This window comes from Haliotis rubra, unplaced genomic scaffold (assembly GCF_003918875.1).
Source record: "Haliotis rubra isolate DU_JTF1 unplaced genomic scaffold, ASM391887v1 Scf233, whole genome shotgun sequence".
Classification (NCBI taxonomy): domain Eukaryota; kingdom Metazoa; phylum Mollusca; class Gastropoda; order Lepetellida; family Haliotidae; genus Haliotis; species Haliotis rubra.
Window position 1 is genome coordinate 104,675 of NW_025766370.1, and position 21,854 is coordinate 126,528.

The 21,854-nt window shown below is 39.3% G+C and overlaps 1 protein-coding gene across 2 annotated transcripts in view; it reads left to right on the top strand.

Annotated features, from left to right (window-relative positions):
- Positions 1-2,760: 2,760 nt before the first annotated feature.
- LOC124278213 (UPF0415 protein C7orf25 homolog) overlaps positions 2,761-21,854 on the top strand; it is a 235,119-nt gene continuing 216,025 nt past the window's right edge. For both annotated transcript variants that reach the window (XM_046713942.1, XM_046713943.1), the window contains exons 1-2: positions 2,761-3,031; positions 10,890-11,040. In XM_046713942.1, the coding sequence (XP_046569898.1) occupies positions 10,894-11,040 (147 nt within the window). In that variant the 5' untranslated portion in view covers positions 2,761-3,031; positions 10,890-10,893. The remainder of the gene's footprint in view (positions 3,032-10,889; positions 11,041-21,854) is intronic.

Below are 21,854 nucleotides of genomic sequence, written 5' to 3' on the forward strand. Positions count from 1 at the left end.
CCGTTGACATCTTCAAACACAACGAAAGATGCATGGAAGTCCTAATGTAAAATATCTCATTAGTCTCGAAGGAACACTTCATCAACTAAAAATTACCTTTCTTCACCCAGCAGTGAATGGGTACCCGGTGGGATAAGTCATATGGCTTTTAACCTTTTAGCTCCTCACAGACAACTTGATTTAACGGGGGTAATGATGTCTTGGCGCTCTGAGCATGCAGAAGTGCGTGGATATAGACGTTATTTAATTGTTTATTATCTTTGGCTTAACGAGGTCAAATACGCCACCATAAATATCCGTCAACAGCCACAGCTATTATATCACCAGAGTACCATCTACAAGTTGATATCAACAATCATTACATCCTACCGGGTACCCATATACGACGGAGTGATGCACATTAAATAAACATTTCTATTCACACTGAGACACATATATTGTCAACTACTGAACAAAATGTTTCTTGACATTGAGCATTTGATCCAAATTTGCGCGCTCTGACATAAATCGTTCAGCCTCCTGATATGTACATCAACCTACCCTGCTCAAATCACTAATTAGCAATCCAATGTGTATCAACCATGTCAATTGTATATACACACTTTGCAGCTATGTATATATTCTCCATGATACAACTCTTTTGTATCACTTGCTTGATAACGGTGTTAGTACCTATAGTACCTACACCGAAACGTCGCACACATTGCAATAAAGAAGTTGAATATCAATAGAACTTGGTTTCTCCTTCATCTATACAACTTCTAAATTGCCTCTCAAAGAAGAACTCCTGACATTATATACCGAGTCGGCCTGCAGTAGTTGAAGTATTCGCTCGTCACCGGCTTCGATTTCCAAAATGGACTTTTTGTGTAAATCCACGCGTTGTGTTACTGTTTAAATAGTCCTAAAGCGTCGTAAAATCACACACGGTCAGTGAACAAATATACCAGTATATAGGCTAAAACGTCAAAGCGCGGCCGGGGGTGGGTGGGGTGGGGTTTGTTTTCGAACCCCCTGAACCCCCCTCTGGATCCGTCAATGTGGATATTACCATTTAAGGGATTATTCAACAAGTATAATCAAGTATTATTCTTACCAAACATTCGCAATACCTCATTGGTGCTGTTTAAAGACACTGCGATAAAAGCATCCTCGAGACCGTCATCGACTACCTACTGTAACATATCTCCCTTCTATTACCACACCAGGAAGATATAATTCCTTGGACAAACGAGGATGGATCAAACGTAAAACGGTGACGTCGGGTAACGTTTTCGGTTAGTGAGGGTCTGACCAGTGCCTTTTTGAAAGATTAACTGTAAACCCCACTCGGCGATATCATTTTTGGTGTTTGAGGGAGGGAATTAGATATCATCAAGCAAGCTTTTACCCAGGACACTTGTTTGAAATTTGGTTTAACCTGTCTTGAATGGTGTCAGCAACTGTGAAGATCCGGGTTAGAATTGATCTGCAGCAGCTCATACCTGTCGTAGTAGCCGACTAACGGGATCGGGTGGTCAGGCTCGCTGACTTGGTTGACACATGCCATCGTATCCCAATGGCGTAGATCGATGTTCATGGTGTTGATCACTTGATTGTCTGGTCCAGACTCGATTATATACAGATCACTGCCATATAGCTGGAATATTGCTGAGTGCGGCGTAAAACAAGAACCAAACCAAAGTGGTACAGGTCTCAGACGGTTGCCACTGTGGTGAGAAGGACCCGGGTATGGTGCCGATAGGGGTACAGGTCTCAGACGACTGCCACTGTGGTGAGAAGGACCCGGGTATGGTGCCGATAGGGGTACAGGTCTCAGACGACTGCCACTGTGGTGAGAAGGACCCGGGTATGGTGCCGATAGGCCCAGAAACATGATGAATGTCATTCTCGAATCCACACTCGTAGATTTCATTATTACCCATGGGACACCACGTATCAGTAACTGACAATTAATAGGATATTGAGTAATGTCTGCAGTTAATAACATGCAAAACATCTGTTTACATTAAACAAACACAGACAGTACGTAACTTATAATAATATTTTCTAAAAAAAACCCAAAGACACTGAAACGGAATTGTAATGCCTTTCCGACGCACATATTTAAACACTTTAATTCCATTCATGACGTAATATTTATCATGTGAGTTGAGACTTCCCCAAGTCCAAATTATCTACATATTTTCCTATAGACGAACATATGGTGTACACATTCGTTTAGTACACAATAAAAATCTTGTTTGATGTGTTTCCTGGTGTGAAATACATATGTGGAAAGGAGCTTCCCAGAGTTGTATTTTAAAAAAATAATCTTTGTTAATAAAATACTTATGTTCTGCTGTCATATAGGACTAGGTGTATGTACTAAAGATCGAATGTGTCTTTGTGCTTCTGCGTAACAATACTAGCTATTCATTGATTCTAGAAATAATCACGTGAATGTTTTTTCGTCAAGCATCCACTCGTATTATTGTCTAGATTTTAAAATGCTGTTTCTGCCACACTAGTATTTGATGTTTAAGACAAAAAGAAATGGTTATGTTCAGCGCATCTTAGCGCGATTACTCCATTGTCAAAACAGCACTACGACGATGAATTCATCTGTTTACTGAACTAATAAATCAACGAAAGGATCCTCCCAAACGTATAATTTTTTTCAGAGTATGATCAGTAGACTACCGATTTGACAACATAACAGTAATTAGTTGTGGGAAAATAGTATATGCTAGATTCTCGCGTGTACTCCATGATCTCGCGCGCTATTCGACGTGTTAATGTTGTGAGTGCTCAGTTTTCGTGGTATAATGCATCGAACTTGAAATCAATTCAAATAACCCTTCATCTAAAATAAAAGAAGACGGATCCAACTAAATACCCCCTCGTTTGCTGTCACTGTGTCAAATGAAAGAAACACACCTTGTAAATACTGTCAACAGAAACGTAACAGCTGATCAAGGTATCTGTCAACGAAACGTGGTTGCAAATTATTCCTGAAAGTTACGTCATCCACGACGTGACGTCATCTATCGTAAGTAAAAACTTCAATATAAAACTGTTTTAATAGTCTGCATATAAAATGTCGCTCGCTTGTGTAGCACCATGACTACCCTTGACTTGAGTCTTAAACGTCATAGGTAGTTTCTGAGTTGTTTACGGAAGTGACGTCATGAGCATGCGTACTAGATGCGTATAGCTGGTAGGCAAAATGACAAAAGTCAACATAAATACTGGATACACGGCTGTACTCGTTTGTTCTTTTGTCATTCTGTTGCTGCAACAAGAATATGCTTTGATTAAAAAAAGTTGAGTTGTAACAATAATTGTTATTATTAGATAATGTTATATAAAAAATATTACATTTTTGTTTGTGTTAATGGAGGTGCAAATGCCAAAAATGCTATGCACATCGTGAACATCAGTTTGTACCGCTATAACTACGGACATAAAAACACCTGGTGTGATTTCTTTTTAATAATTGCAATTAACTTTGCAGATTGCTTACTAGTATTTATGCACCTTTGAAGATCCAGATTAGAATTGGTGCTTGACATAAGAGGCAACTAACAGGATCAGGTGGTCAGACTTGCTGACTTGCTTGTAGACTAATGCTTAGTCTCTGAATATATATAATTTTGATAGTAACAAACAAGCCCATTTAAATTGAAAAGGAGCCCTAGAAGGACCAGAGATTCAGAGACTAAGAACATCTGCATTGGGGCTACACTGGCTGGGGTCATTACCAATTAGAAGTCACATCATACAACCATCAGATAACGGTATAAGTGACAGGCATATTTATTGGCCATCGTGTTAAGCCTTGTCCTATCTCCATTATGTCATCAACTCATGTGGGCCAGTCCAGCCCCTCTACTGCCTAACATTTTACAGTTGGGAATCTTGCAGCCAACAATGTCATTTGGAGACTAGATGACCAAGGTGCAAGATCTATCTGGAACACCAAGAAAATTAATGTCCAAATTCAAAAGTTTTCATTTGTATAATATGCGAAGAGGATATTTTTTAAACAAACTGTTTAATAGAAGTGAAAAGACCAGTGTCTGTCTTATGCTTGAAGATGTTCTGGGTATTTCTAGATACTAGATCATCCTCACTAGATTTCACCTTGCATGCCTCAATCACATCACGAAGGTAAACAGATTTAATTCCGAGATGCTGTGCCTTTTCAATCTGGTTCTTCATGAGAAGGTGACTAACGGGGTTGGGTGGGCAGGCTTGCTGACTTGGTTGACACGTCATCGTATCCCTATTGCGTAGATTGATGCTCATGCTGTTGATGACTGGATTGTCTGGTCCAGACTCGATTATTTACATACTGCCTCCATATATGGAATATTGCTGAATGCGGTGTAAACCCAAACTCACTCACTCACTCTTCATGAGTGCTACGGTTACTGTTGCTTCGTTTGTTTTGTGAAACAAATGGTACAATTTCAAATGTCAAAGCTTTACATCTCCCAGTTAGGTAACAGTACAGCATGTCATTTCCCTTCAGGTAAGACATGATACCAATTCGTTGGTTTGGACGTATTTCTTCTATTCATAGTTTTTCAAGTCCTACTTTTATGTCTTTCTCGATATCTTCATTTCTGTTCAAATTCACTGTGTTTAATTTGCTAACACAAAACAAATATCTGTTTCTGAAACATATCCTGGCATATGAACAAAGGAGCGATAGTAATGCCTTGATCAAATCAATCAGATTGAACCTGTGCACAAATAGGTCCCTGCCATATGTTGACACAGAGTTTTACTGTTGAGCAATTAGATCAAGTGAGATACTCAAAACACAACAGAGTTTCACACAATAATCCTATATCAGGAATAAGAAAAATAACCCTTGTTTTAATTAAAATTAAAACCTTAACCGCATTAACAATTGGGCTGCTATGTGTGGACCCGAGTCAGGCAATGAAACAATACTTTCTACAACATAACATTCAGGAGGAACCTTTCCCCAAGATTTTGCTTGATTTGTCTCTTCAAGACCAGAAACTGTACACAAGGCCTCCACTATAGCTTCATGTCACCCAATGTGCTTGTTAATTAAGAGTTGACAGATGAAAATGTGAGGCAAGATTCCAGATCACTGGTGAGGATGGCAGTTAGATATGTTTACTTTGTAATCCGACCCCCAAAGAGATAAGAGATAAGATAAGATATTTATTGCATAGCATTCCATGAAGAAACAGTGGCAATATTCTATAAGCTACAAATATTTACACAGTAGGTACAAGAAATAAAGATACATTTCACACATAAATGATGTACATTATAACAATTTTTTAGAAATCATGTGGTATAATGACATGGAAATAATATATGAGGAGACTATGGTAAGATATAGAATTCATTTAAAGTTGTAAAGATGGTGACATATTTTGGAAATTAATTCAGGACTTCTGTTCGTGAAAATTATTAGGAATTGTTCTTTTTTTTGAGAGTGTAGTAAATTCTTGGTCATAATAAAGCATTGTGTGTATAAGTGATTCCCTTTCTTCGTTATACTTGGTACATGATATTATATGGTGTTGCTCATCGTCTAAGACACTGCACATTTCACAGAGACGTTGTTCTAAAGGGGTTGCAGGTTTTGTATATCTTCCAGTTTCAATTTTGAGTTTATGATTACTTAAACGTAGTTTTGAAAAATGTGATCGATGAGCTTTGTGTTTACAATGAAATAGGTAATTTCGAGTTTTATAGATGACTTGACCAATCTGTATGTTCTTTATTTGTTATTTGAAGTAGGGGAATCACTTAGTGAATGCTTGAACATGTCTTCACATTTTGACTGGAGTTTATTCAGTGTCTTGCAGGTGTTAACAGACCCTGAACCTGAGGAAATCTAGACTTGCTTTATTTAGGGCTTTATCACTGCAGAGAGGGCTTGGCAGTAGGGAAAATAATGTGGTTCAGGGACTGTGAGACAGACTAACTTGCTTGATGCATGGCATTGTATCACCATTGTGAAGATCGATGCTCATGATGTCAATCTCTGGATTGTCTGGTCCCGACTCGATTGTTCACAGACCATCATAAAGTAATTACCTGTGAATATCCGGGTTAGATCTGTCTTCAGCAACCATGCATGCCTTAAGAGGCGACTAACGGGATCGGGGGATCAAGCTCGTTGGCTTTCCATATAGCTGGAATATTGCTGAGTGCAGTTTAAAACTAAACTCACTCACTCCGTTGGTTGTATTGGATATAATATATTATGATTGAGCCACAAAATTTAAACAGTTGAATGTGAAGGAGAAGGTCATCTATTTTCAGTATCTTATATGACACACACGCACGCACGCACGCACACACACACACACACACAGACAGAGTTTACGAATTGTGGTCTGGAAAATGTTCATCCCCCCTTCCTGCAGTGCCTGTTCTGTGACTGTTGATCAAGAGGATCACATATATGTGTGAGTAGACCTTGAGTGAGTTTAGTTTTACGCCGCACTCAGCAATATTCCAGCTCTATGGCGGGTGACCTTGAGGGCCATTTGCAGTACTTGAATGTTGTGGTTCCTCAAAAACGCCATTGTCAGTCTTGTGTTGAAAAGGGTACAACAAGGACTGGTCGGCTCGGAGTCAGTATAATGTGTCTGAGTTGGGTATTCATGCTTCACTGCGGCATGGTATCTCAGTGGGCTAGCACTATAAAACCAGCTTAAGTCTGGGCTAGTACAAGCAGCCGCACAAACACATACACACGCATGCACATCGTCATATGAGCGAAATATTCTCAAGAGCAATGTTAAACCCAATTTCACCTCACCTCACCTTGTGTTGAAAAATGATGTTAGACTGTTGCATAATGGGAAGGACATGTGGCAGAGTTTCATTTGTGTAATGTTGTGCCATCAAATTGTACCAATTCTGCTCTACTGGTGTGGAAGATGGTGGCCCACATCATTACAATTCCACCACCAAACCTGTCCACTTCTTATGTGCAGTTTGGAGCATAAACTAAAACATCTGTAAACACAACATCTTCCGCCTGTACGGAGAAGCAAAAAAATTGACTCGTCACTTACCAAACATGTTTCCTTCGTTGATGTGAACACACTCTGTTTCCATGACACCACTGGCGTCGCAGCCAACGATGCTGTGGAGTTGGAATGACACCTCGAACTGGTCGTCTTCAGTGAATACATGTGGCGCATAGACAGTTCCTCGCTGTCTGGGCTGAAATCCTGGTTTTGCTGTTGCTGTAGAGGCAAACATGGTCAGTCTAAGTGACGAACACCCGTGAACCTATCCAGAGCTGCAGTTGTGACACGTGGCTGACAAAATCTGGGTAGATCACATTTGAGTGAATGAGTGAGAGTTTGGCTTTACGCCGCATTTAGCAATATTCCAGCAATATCATGGTGGGGGACACCAATAGTGGGTTTCACACATTGTACCCATGTAGGGAATCGAACCCAGGCCTTCGGTGCGACGAGCGAGCACTTTACCCCCCCCAGGCTACCCCACCGCCCCATGGTAGATCACATGTTGACCCGTTCATCTAATAATTGTTGCAGTGTTGTATTTGTGTTTGGCGATATGTAGAAAAACATGGTTACAGCTGAGTCTTCTGTCGGCATTGGTCAATGGTGTTGTGTTGAGCTTCTGTCAGTCGTGGCATCACTTCTCACTTGCTGTACAAGTGTGATGACAGACAAATGAAAACCACTCACATTCACAGCCCAACAATTCATGTTGCACACTCATTTCCTGTTGGTGTTTTGCCGCTACACTCCAACTTGTTATTAAAATGGACTCCGTCCATGCGTCCGTCCGTCCGTCCGTGCACATTTGTCTTTTCCGGAGCAGAACTCTAAAAACGTTCAATATTTCTTCACCAAACTTGGCACATAGATAGATCTGGTGGTGTACTGGTGCCTTTTGGCAGTTTTGGAATTCTGAATAAAACATTTTTTGGCGTTTCCATGGCAACAAGTTTGAAATACTCTCCTTCCACTTTTCTATATACACACCTAAATATTTGACATAATCATAACTCGTAGACATAATCATGAAGAGTATTTTGCCATTGCGGGGGATATTGATGACTTTGTCTTCTTATTGTGTTTTTGCATTTCCCCTACCTTTTCGTTAGCTTTGGCCAAGTTTTACAAATGTTGCGTACTTGACTTCTTTCATTTCAAAGAGCATCCGAAGCATGTTTCATACCATTATTTATTCACTGAGTTACAGAAGGGAATTGCACTGCACATGACATCATTATCTGACGTGATTATGTGATGTGATATCACCTGCTCATACGTGCGGATGTAGATGACATAACACACGCAGACATGAGAAATTCATATTTGCTATTCATTATGTATGAATATCAGCAAAATTCCAATTTTTCTGCTTTTGTGTTTCTATTTTTGCAGAGTATACGTTGTAACAAACAGAGCTACAGATAACTGTTTGGATCATTGTGTACTTGCTTGTGTTTATCTCAATTGGGTATCCTAATTTTCTTTTGAGTAACCGAATTGTACTCACCTCACTCAAACTCAATTGGGTATTTTGCCATTTTACGTTAATTTTAAAAATGTAATAAAGTTTAAATGTTAGGGTTTGTTGCTTATTTTTTTATCTGTATTATGAGAAACTGCAAGTTGTCAAGTTCATGTCCTGAAATAGAACCTCTCAGTATGCCTCAGTTATTTTATCTATCCACAAAAAGTTAAGATTTGACATTTTTATGTGTACGCATGTAAGATCACATTTATTGAGTATTTATAAAAATTCAAGCGTACTTGTACGCAATATGCTAAAATAGGAATTGAGTTTTCACATAAATATTTGTGTAATTTACGCAGATACGCAGCTTCTCCGTACCTCTGAACAAATGTTATCTTTGGGATTGCACTTTCTCAGTAAGGTAAAGAATCTAGTACTTTTGTAATATTGAGTTCCAACTGGGATTCTATCCCATTCTTAGAGTATGGGTTCGAATCCCAGATGGGACTCAACTCTCAGAGTATGGTTTCGAATCCTGGTTGTAACTGAATCAAACAAAAGTATTAGAATTTGTTCTGCACTGAGATGTAGTCCCACATGTAAAATATGTTATATTTGACCACTTTCTAAATGGTAATGTGTATTCACAGAGTATATGTTGTTTGATGAAATCAATATAGTGAGGTGAGGTGAAATGGGGTTTAACGTCGTGCTTGAGAATATTTCGCTCATATGACGACGTGCATGCGTATGTATGTGTATGTGCGGCTGCTTGTACTAGCCCACTCAGACACATTATACTGACTCCGAGCCGACCAGTCCTTGTCGTACCCATTAATGCCGAACGCCAGGCAGGGACCAACAAGTACCATATTTTAACGTCTTTTGGTATGACGCGGTCGGGAATCGAACCCGCGACCTTTTGCATCAATATAGTAACACTTAGGAGACTGAAAGTGGTTAGAGAAGGTTTAATTGAAATGGTGTGTTTATGAATTACATGTTTCATTCATTCATACAAAAGATTACATGCCCCTGAGCTGTCAGAAATAATAGTTCAAAATACAGCTACAGTATTTGGCCATAAGAGAGTCATCATTCGTGAAATTCCCATAGACTTGCATGTTAATTAACTCTTACAAGAATAATTTTCATAAATTTAGTTTCGGTCGAATTGCTTTCAATACTTATCTACCAGCTGGGAAATCATCTCAGCTACATACACATAATTTCCATTCAATTTTCCAATGATTATTAAGAAAACTGCAACTATTTAAACAACATATATTAGACATACCAATCAGGTTTAACATGGCTGGCCATGGGATAGATTAAAATTAAGTTGTACTTATGGTGCTTAATCAGGTGTCATTCGATACCTAATCAACAGAAAAATGAAAGAAAATTATGTACACGTAGCTGAAGATGATTTCCAAGACTTTGCAAAATATCAAAATAAAATAACTTCTACTCAATTTATGAATATTATTCTTGCAACGGTTAATTAACATGTAAATCTATGGAAATTTCACTAATGATGACTCACTTATAACTGTATAACTTTCAAGTCCTATCATTTACTTCTGTCTGCGTGGAGATCTGAGGACATGATTTTAATGAGACTGATTTAATTCTTTGTCAGAATAGAAATCATCCCCAACTAAACACAAGCTATGGACCCAGAAATGTCGGTCTTGACTGTTGGCCCCATTGCCGCTTTCAGCTACCTGGGCTGTAGGTCAAAACTGTGCCATTTGTATGTAAATTAGAAAAGCAATTGCAGTATTTTCAATTCACAAAATGATTTGAATATTTCACAACTCACCTGAAGATTACCTGCTCCAAGCCATGATGTTTGAGTACTCCGTGATCACTGCTTACCTGTGTGTAGACAATGGCCATGTGGAGATTCAGGGAAATATTAGCCTAGCCCAAACTTTCCCCCGGGGAAACAATATCCTAGGACAAAACTTTAGACCGGAGAAGAAATGGCCTGCTACACCGGGTCTTCGGTGATGAGAGAACACTTTAACCGCTAGGCTACCCCACTGAATCGAACCCCATCCCTTCCTGAATTCAAGTTGTTATTCGTGATCGAATGGAACATTTATGACTTCTTTATGAAACTGGTCAGGCTCGCTGACTTGGTTGACACATGCCATAGGTTCCCAATTACGCAGATCGATGTGTCATGCTGTTGATCACTGGATTGTCTGGTCCAGACTCATTTATTTATAGTCTGCTGCCATGTTATCAATCACTGGAATGTTTGGTCCAGACTCAATCATTTACAGCAGCTGGAAATTTTGCTGAAGTGGGTATCAAACAGGATATATCTTACTGAATTACCAATTGTTTGATTTTATGATCGGCCTGTACAACTTCAGAATAATTTCCAGGATAATGGCCGCCAAAGGTAGTTCCCCATCTGCAGACTGCTATCTACAGTTCGCCCATGAGCTCCGTGAGAAGTGTCACAGACTCTGCCACATCAAGGGGGCGCTGAAGCTGGAACGCAAAATCATTGCAGAGGTCAAGTTTTTGAGAAATGTGAGTACTTCATCTACAATTTCCTTTTATTTGTTGGTTTAATAATTGTGTGTGTCCAAAATCCAGGTGTGTAAATCCCAGTCAACATTCCTGGTGGATATTTACAAATTTTTCAGATTTTGTAATCTTATTGCGTCAATATGTTTGTATGTGTTTGTTAAGCTTGTCTTGCAGGTGTTTGTTAGAGTCTTCTAAACACCTGGGAATCAATTAATTTTGAGCATGTCATTAACAGAGCGTCAATTAGAACCCCAGCATCTAATATGTTTAATGCGGGCATAGCAGCAACTCATCACTGACAAAAATCCCTAATTCTGTCGTCACACACAGGAAACTTTTGCAGGAAACAGTCATTATTAACCATCAGTATAAAGCAGTAAACTGTTGAGATTTGGCCTCAAATAGAGGCCTAGCTTCTAGTTTTAGGATGGAGCTTGTAATCCACCCACAGTCAGACAGTTGAAGTCTCAAACAGGGATTTACGAATTCCTGCGTCCTATACGCATAAAAATGACAATGGACGCAACGAAATTTAATAGCACGTCCACAGGGACGCAGAAAAAGTTCAAATACTTTTTGTAAAATTCCAATCAAGTAACAATAAGTTATCACTGAGTTCGCTACTAGCTGGACAATGGTATCATTTCCACAATACAATAACTGAATTACAACAATATTACAATATAGCATTAATAATACTATTTAAATGTCTGGGACCCCCATTTTGTAGCCCAGGACCCCTGAAATTAAGCGTGTTGATTTTTTAAATAAACCGTATGAGTCCAAGGGACCCTCAAATACAGGACTCGAGGAAAATCCCGGGCCCAACTGAGATAATACAATCATGTACTCATTCTGTTTTAGTGAATGTATTTTCATTCAATGTACATGTATATAAATCACAGTGCCTTTTTAAATATGGTATGTTTACACTATTGTTTTAAGGGTGTGACAGAATCAATACAGCATGTCAGTTAATCACAAGATGGATGAAAGTCTATCAGGACTAATTCCTTCCTTACTATGTTGACAATGTTACATGAAGTAAAAAAGCAATTACATAAGTAAATACTGTGTACATACATCTTTGCATAAGCAATTCATCTGAAGTGAGATCTTGGCTCAGTTCCGCAATGTGATCTTAGTGTTTAGGTTATTATATATCTGACACTTAACATAGACTTGCCAAAAATCATGGCGCTAAGATCGCTCTATGGAACAGAGCCTTTACTTGATGCAGTATTCAGGATTAGAAGGGTGTATATAACCTACATTTGCGACAGTAAGATTTTAATATCGGGACCCAAAAAGGCTATCATTTTTCAATTCAGAATTATGTCAAACATTTGGTGAGTTCATTTTCCTTTTGGAGTACTCATGTGAAATATAGACATCACTGTCACCATCTGAAACACAGTGATGTCAGATGCCTTTGTGGGAGTTGTCTTCCTTGGACCATAAAGCTTGAACGGAATAGTCAATATTTATCATACTCTCACCATCCAGTGACTCACTGCCTGACTGGCATATTTCCACGTTAGGCAATAGTATGTTTTGATCATAAAATATAATTATTGAAGAGAAGTATGTGATAGAATCAATAGTTACAGTTAAGTTCTAAAGTCTTTGTGATGCTTGTGACCCCGAGTTTCTTATAAGGAAATCTATTACAAAGTTAATCACAGTGCTAATTGCATTTCACAACAATGTCACACTCCGTAAAACATGTAAATCATGTAAATCATGAAAGTTTGTCAGCAAATAGATAAATAAACCAATGAATAGTCCCGCATCCATACCTCAAACGTAATGCTGCTCCCGTAATATGAGATGCTGTGACAATATTTTGGGCTGCATCTGAGATTTTCTGATCTGCAGGTCTCAACAACAGACAAATCCTTTTTATTTTTTTTACTTTAAAATAATGGTGGATCTCATGTTGTATCAAGGTTTTACACGACACTCAAATGTAGAAAATGGACACAGAAACCCCAAAATACTGACTCCAGAGAGATGCACAAAGATACTGAGATCGTACCTATAACACATCAAGAGTAGTTAACTGTGTCTGTTGTCAGTCAGGACCACTGTCAACATGAACACTGATTCATTCCAGGCTCTGAAGTATTTATCTGAGGTGAGGTGAGGTGAAATTGGGTTTAAAGTCGTGCTTGAGAATATTTCGCTCATATGACGACGTGCATGCGTGTGTATGTGTATGTGCGGCTGCTGGTACTAGTCCAGACTTCAGCTGGTTTTATAGTGCTAGCCCACTGAGATACCATGCCGCAGTGAAGCATGAATACCCCACTCAGACACATTATACTGACTCCGAGCCAACCAGTCCTTGTTGTACCCATTAATGCCGAGCGCCAGACAGGGACCAACAAGTACCATATTTTAACGTTCTTTTGGTATGACGCGGTTGGGGATCGAACCCGCGACCTTCCGCCCTCCGGGCAGACGCTCTAACCACTACACCACGGAGGCGGCCAGTAATTATCTGAACATACAATACACTACACCATTTTAATACTTCACAGGACCGTTATATTACCAGCGGGGCGGTGGGGTAGCCTAGTGGTTAAAGTGTTGGCTCGTCACGCCGAAGACCCAGGTTCGAATCATGGGTACAATGTCTGAAGCCTGTTTCTGGTGTCCCCCGCCGTGATGTTGCTGGAATATTTGCTAAAAGCGGCGTAAGACCAAAACTCAGTCAGTCAGTCATATTACCAGCAACAACCCCTAGCATTTACTGATTGGGCTTTCCTGGACCTCCACTTTTGTAAGTCATCGTAAAACACCCTGGGGACAAATCCTTTAGCATTGGTACTGACTTTTGTTGGAATTTGAAATACTAATGGAATCTCATGTTGTACTGTAACAGCTTGGGGCAGTTACTGCATTTGTGCAATTATGATTTGTGAGTCAAAACCTTTAGTAGTGTTGACTTTGAAATATAACTTTCAGTCTCTGTAGTGAACAGTGGCAGTGATCAGTCTGAAAGTGACATGATTCTTTCCACTGCATAAAAAACAAAACTGACTGATTCATTGATTCTATGTACTAAAAATCTGGCAACGTGATAAATGAAGAGCTTGGACAAGTAACATTTGACAGGGCTGGCAAGTTTCATGGGTTTGGTTGCAGATTTGGGGGAATTTCATGTGCTAGATTGTCATCTGTTAACAGACAGTAATGTGCGATGTGTACATAGGAGTTGTCTCCCTTGGACCAGAGGCTGTTGGTGTCCAATGTATGTATCCACAATAATGAAATCACCATTATCATAGTAATCATTTTCAGGATTGATTTTGTTTTCCTAGGATTATAAAGAATTAGTTTGTCCTGAACCCACCCAGATAGCGTTCAGACGTTGGCCCAACAATGGCAATGGTTTTGCCAACATTGCCAACATTGGGCCAATGTCCAATGCTATCTGGGCATTAGTTGATTTTGTTGAAATTGCCATTGATAGTCGATTCCAAATGTAGTTTGAAGTGTTATGCTATAAGTCAATTAGTTTACTTAAGCAATTCAATTTAGGACACCAGAAATGGGGATCACAAATTGTACCCATGTGGGCAATTGAACCCTGGTCTTCGGCATGATGGGTGAACGCTTTAACCACTAGGCTACCCTACCGCCCCTGTTATGGTATAAAAAGATGAATCATGAAAATGACTGGCTGATTACGTAACAGCTTGCATACACTGTCTTTTTAAACGCCACATTGTCTCACACTGAAGGTTGTTAAATTAGATTTTACACAGGGATTGACACGGGGCTCGCTCTTGTTTCTTGATGTTCAAGCTGACATGTTTAAGAAGATTATTTGCTGATGAGTCCCTGGGCTCGCGTAACATTGAAAATATTGAAACACTGAGATCATACAGTAGATCCTGTAGTTTTTATAGCATGGCTCCTAGATACACAGGGCCCTGTTTTTAGCTAAGATGACATTATGTCATAGTATTTTAGTCCATAATCTGTTGTCATTGTAACATGTTGTCAGTAATAACTGGATCGATGAATGTGCATGTATTATGAATAAAGATATTTCTGTGAATTTTTCAGTGTGTAATCAGCTTGATAATGTGGCGCATTATTTACTGCATTGCCAAAAATGTGTAAATCAACGTAAAGTGGTGATGGAATCTCTTACAGCTCTCAGTATTGACCCCTCTAGACTTTTGTGCTCAAGGAATATTGTTCGTCATGAAGTTCAGAATGTCATTCTTGATTATATTAAAGCATGTGGCAGCTTAACTACTTTATAAAAGTTTAGAAACTTAGCAAACCTTTATGTTTGGCAAGGTGTAAATGGCTCTAGGTGTCTGAACACGTATGAACTTTTAATGATCAATCAATCAATCAGTCAGTCAGTGAGTCAGTCAGTCTTGTATGTCTGTAGAACTATCCCCTTGTTCATTTCATACATTGTTGAATATGTGAAACGTCAGTATTTATCTTGATATTGAGAATACACAGAATAACATGGCTTTAAGGCCATGCTGTGGAATATGGCAGTCTTGTTGAAAACACTATAAATAGGTTTAAAGATCCACAGAGCCAATAAATATGGTAGATGCAAAAAAATAACTCTAAACCACAATTTTATTTATATTGCTGCAGCCATGGTTACATGAAAAACACCCAAAACATTTTTCGCTCACATGATTGAAGGCATCCAGATTTCTGTCTATCTAGTTGTCTGACTGGATTAAACTGACACTTTCAGCATGTTCATAGAATGTTGCATTCAAATTTTAACATGGCCGCCATGACAGCCATATTGAAAATGACATTGTGGACCATTATTCAGCCACATGACCCTGTGTGTCTTGTGTTACTGCATTGTGAATCATCTCATCAGAAACTACATGAATTATCATCATTGTAAGAGGCACCTAGCGCGTGAGTGATGTAAAATAGACGCCCAGTGACAGCAGAACGTTGCGGATGTGTGACAAGCGTCAGTTGGCTACTGAGACGTTATGCTTTGCATTGTGTTTTAGAATTGGTCCCTTGGCGTGGTCAGTACATCTTGTCTGCAGGTTCTGTGTGAGTGATTCCTGACAGGTTTTCCCAACTTAACTCAGTGAAAGTCACAACAAAAGAGTATTATGTTTCCATTCTTGTTTATTGGAAAAAAAATGGATCAGGAAGTTAAATCTAGTCAAATATTCAGAACAAACAATCCTACGTATTTCTCCCCTTCCCTACCTACCTAAATCCTACTTAAACACAGTTAACTTCTAATTACGTCCAACCCTTAAACCTACTCCCCAAAATAACAAGATAAAACCACTTATTCCTATGCTATTTATTCCCTTCCCCAAGCTATCACTAAATCAGCACGACATACCCTAAACACAATAAACAATAAGTGGAAACTTAATTTGGTCTTGATACAAGACTCGAGGGCGGTGGGGTAGCCTAGTGGTTAAAGCGTTGGCTTGTCATGCCGAAGACCCGGGTTAGATTCCCCACATGGGCACAATGTGTTAAGCCCATTTCTGGTGTCCCCCTCCGTGATATTGCTGGAATATTGCTAGAAGCGGCGTAAAACTAAACTCAGTCAGTCAGTCAGACAAGACTCGAGGTCGCAGAAACTTACCTGATGCGGGTATCGGACGGCTGATGATTCCCTACCTAGGGTAGGCTTATATAGCCAACATTGGGCCACGTGACTGGGGAAACCCCGAATTCGGCCAATGCGCACGCTCCTTGTATCTCTGCCCCTCCATATGGCGGAACATGCAAGAAGCGTGACATCGTCCTGTCTCCCCAGCCACGAGGTCCGCATGGGCCAAAGCTTCTACACATAGGACTACAAAGGTAGGTACGACGTCAGCCGCCCACCCAACTACCTAACCTACCCCACCCCCTATTAAACTATTATATTTAGAATAATTATGCCGCGAGACGCCCACATCATGATGAAAACCTTGAAAGATTGATCCCAGCTATGGTGTCTGTAGAGTTCTCACAGAGTTCCAATCTGACTTTTTATGATCAAGGACTTGTGAAGCGAGCTTGAAAGCCTAATGTCTTTTTGATTTTCCTAAGTATATTTTTAAGTTTAGAATTTTCCAATTTGAACAACAGAACCAAAATTGCCTCGATGCTCATTAAATGAATCTAAAGAGAATCCAATCTTCACGTAACCTTTATTAAATGGCAATACAATTTAGATCGGTGTATTGACCATACTACATTTCCGTACATGAAAAATCTGAGATTTTACTTCTTAAAAATAGTTATGCAAATATACCCATGAAGATCTGGGTTAGAATTGGTCTTCAGTAACCCGTGCTTCTCGTAAGAGGCGACTAGCACGATCGGGTGATCAGGCTCGCTGACTTGGTTGACACCTGTCATCGTATCCCAATTACGTAGATTGATGTTCATGCTGTTGATCACTGGATTGTCTGGTCCAGACTTGATTATTTACAAACCACTGCCATCTAGCTGGGGTATTGCCGAGTGCAGCATTAACTAACAGACAAACAAACCTGGTGGAGGTTGAATGCAGTTCTTTAAATCCAGCTTTGCAAGTAAATGAAGCAAGTCTAGATATCCTCAGGTTGAATCTATCATGTCACTGGGGCTCCTTTTCAATTTAAATGTCATAATTTGTTTCTATAAAAATCATATATTATTCAGAGACTATGTGTTAGTCTAGGTAAATCCAGCCTTGCAAGTCTTGTTAGCTTAATGAGTGAGTGAGTGAGTTGGGTTTTACACCGCCTTTAGCAATATTCCAACAATATCACGGCAAGGGACACCAGAAATGGGCTTCACACATTGTACCCATGTGGGGAATAGAACCTGGGTCTTCTGCATGACGAGCGAACGCTTTAATCACTTAGTGGTTAGAGCGTCCGCCCGGAGAGCGGAAGGTCGCGGGTTCGATCCCTACCGCGTCATACCAAAAGACGTTAACATATGGTACTTGTTGGTCCCTGCCTGGCTCTCGGCATTAATGGGTACAAGAAGGACTGGTCGGCTCGGAGTCAGTATAATGTGTTTGAGTGGGGTATTCATGCTTTACTGCGGCATGGTATCTCAGTGGGCTAGCACTGTAAAACCAGCTTAAGTCTGGGCTAGTACAAGCAGCCGCAAATACACATACACATGCATGCACGTCGTCATATGAAATGAAATATTCTCAAGCACAACGTTAAACCCAATTTCACCTCACCTCAACTTTAATCACTGGGCTACACCACCGCCCCCGTTAGCGTAATGAAGACCTGCACAATTACGAATGGCAGAGAGTGGCATTGTACTTCCAATCTGGGAACAAGAAGGTTTGCCAATTATTTGACAAGATGGAGCCAAGAAATTTCTCTCATTGATAATTCTGTGCCATGTGTGAGATCTGGAAGCCATCAAACACTAATCATGTGTGAAGCTCCGATGTAGGCCAGTTCCAGAACTATTCTTTTATTAGCTGGTTGTAGAAGAAATGGATTAATAACTAGATTATCATCATCACAACGGGCTCCTTGTTGCCGATTCCTACAGTATTCCCCTGGTCAGTCTGACTAGGTCTGCTGGAAGCGGTTCACTGTCCTGCAGTCGTATGGCTAGAGTATAGTTAGTATGGCGCTGAGCAATAAAAGACAAAAAGAACAACAAAATGCGAAAACTTTTCACCATTGTCCCAGAATGTACCATGTGCTGTCTGGGAGTAGTGAATAAGTGTGCCAGACATTGTTTGGTGTCCAGCACACAGAACATGGATTGGCATCGGTTCCTGTCGGTTTTCTGTTATTTCTTCTTTGAGTGGTATTTCTAGAAGTTGGAGAGTCAGATGACAGACTTGATGGATGAACAACTTCTTTATTCAGGTGTTGTCACGTTTTGATACAGATTCTTGTATTGTTGTCAAGCAGGTATACCACCATAAAGAAGTTGATCATCCATAAAGCAGGGCCTAGATTTCGAAGCTCTCTTAACGCTAAGATAGTCGTAAGTGCCATTCATTAACATTAACTTACGACTATCTTAACGCTAAGATAGGTTCGAAAATCAGAGTGCCCTGGTCCTTATCTTTTCTGTTATTATTTGGACATCCCATTTTCTATAAATATTTGACTACCAGTTTTTACTTTTACGATATACATGAACAATTTGTTGATGTAAATTCTTAATAAGTATCTGAACTCTCAAAATCAAGACCGCCTCCGTGGTGTAGTGGTTAGAGCATCCGCCCGGAGAGCGGAAAGTCGCAGGTTCGATCCCCGACCGCGTCATACCAAAAGACGTTAAAATATGGTACTTGTTGGTCCCCGCCTGGCTCTCGGCATTAATGGGTACAACAAGGACTGGTTAGCTCGGAGTCAGTATAATGTGTCTGAGTGGGGTATTCATGCTTAACTGCGGCATGGTATCTCAGTGGGCTAGCACTATTAAACCAGCTTCGGTCTGGGCTAGTACAAGCAGCCACACATTCACACACACACACGCATGCACGTCGTCATATGAGTGATATATTCTCAGGCACAACGTTAAACCCAATTTCACCTTACCTCACTTCAAAATCAAACAGAATTTTGCTAGACGTGGACAACAAACCAGATGCTACAGTTGCAGATTGTAGTCATAGATATTGATGACGCTGGTGAAGATTCAGGTTGGAATTGGGGCGGTGGGGTAGCCTAGTGGTTAAAGCATTCGCTCGTTACGCCGAACACCTGGGTTCGATTCCCCACATGGGTACAGTATGTGAAGCCCATTTCTGGTGTCCTGCGCCGTGATATTGCTGGAATATTTCTGAAAGTGGTGTAAAACTAAAACTCACTCACTCAGGTCGGAATTGATCTCTTCAGTAACCATGGTAACCTGTAAGAGATGGCTAAAGAAGATTTGGTGGTCAGGCTTCCTGACTTGTTTGAAACATGTTATCATCAGAAGTCTGTAGACTGATGCTGTTAATCTCAGTCACTGGATTGTTTGGTCCAGAGTTGATCGACAAATGACTGTTTTCACAAGCTTCAATCATTAATACATATTCTTATTAACTAATTACACATATTCCAGGCTACACATATTCCCTAATGAAGCATATTCTCATGTGATACTCATTCCCTAATTATACATCGTGTAAGGTTGTACATAATCCCTCAGTGCACATATTCACAGATTATATATATTCCCAGGTATACATATATGTACTACCTGATTCTACATATTTCCAATTATACGTACCACCTGATTATATATATTCCCAGTTATACATACATGTACTACCTGATTCTACGTATTCCCAATTACACGTACCACCTGATTATATAATATATTCCCAATTATATGTACCACCTCATTATACATATTCCCAATTATACGTACTGTCTGATTATACATATTCCCAGTGACATACATGTACTACCGGATTCTACATATTTTCAATTATATGTACCACTTGATTATGAATATTCCCAATTATGTGTACTACCTGACTATACATATACCCAATTATATTTACCACCTGATTATACATATACCCACTTATACATACATGTATTACCTGTTTATACATATTCCCTGTTAAATGTACCACCTGATTATATATATTATTATATGTACCACCTGATTACACATATTCCCAATTATACATACCACCTGATTATATATATTATTATATGTACCACCTAATTATATATATTATTATACGTACCACCTGATTACACATATTCCCAATTATACGTACCACCTGGTTATTAGTGGTGGACCGATTAATTGAAATAATCGAAGACTGGTGACAATACGACCAAGCAATCGATCATGTTTTCTCATAATTGAACACAAACAATTCTGGAACACTTGTTTTCATAAACAATATATTTCACAAGGTTGGTTTTGTCTGTTACATTTCATAAGCACTACAAGCTCGTTCCAAGTCATGATTGAATATATCTTAAAGACTCTAAGAAATTTATGTTCCTTACATACTTGTCATCCTTTAAAGATGTGAAATTTTGCACCAAAAAACCCCAAAGAACTACATGGCTTTTTTCGTTATTTGAACATTAACAAAAATAACCAGGAACATTTCATAAATGATGCTAACCAATTATTTTCGATGATTGATCGGTTGTGATGAACCAATCATCAATTATGAGATTTTAAGTAATTCCCAACACTACTGGTTATATATATTCCCAATGAAATGTACTACTTGACTACAGATATACCCTTATGATGCATATTTCCAGTTACATATTCACACACTACACATGATGTGAGCAGATATAGACTCTAGCATCTGTGTCTGTAATCCCTACCAATATACATATATTTGGGTCACTTTGACCTTAACAGCAATATTCTTCATGACAGCATGAATGCCTCATAACCATTATGTACCAGACAAATATTTTTCTGTTGATCAGACTATTACAATTCTTGACAGTTGTAATAAATTGAATATTGTTTAAATGTATGCTTTTACCTGTAGTCTACATTGTGTCATGTTTAAGACTGTCAGTAAATCTTGATGTAAGTCACACTACATTACAATAGACAGTTAATCTGTGGGAGAAACTGTGACAAAGATCACCTCCAAGTGTATAGGTCTAGACAGTGTCAGATTGACACATATCTCACTCCGGTCTCACAGTCCCTGAACCATATTATGTTCTCTATGGTCCAGCGTTGTCTGTAATGCTAAGCCCTAAATAGAGCAAGTCTAGATTTCTTCAGGATCAGAATCTGAACCTACTGTCTCAATTGGGCTCCTTTTCAGTTTAAATGGAGATATTACTTTCTCACAGAAATATTTTGTGAAACTAAGCTTGGTGTTA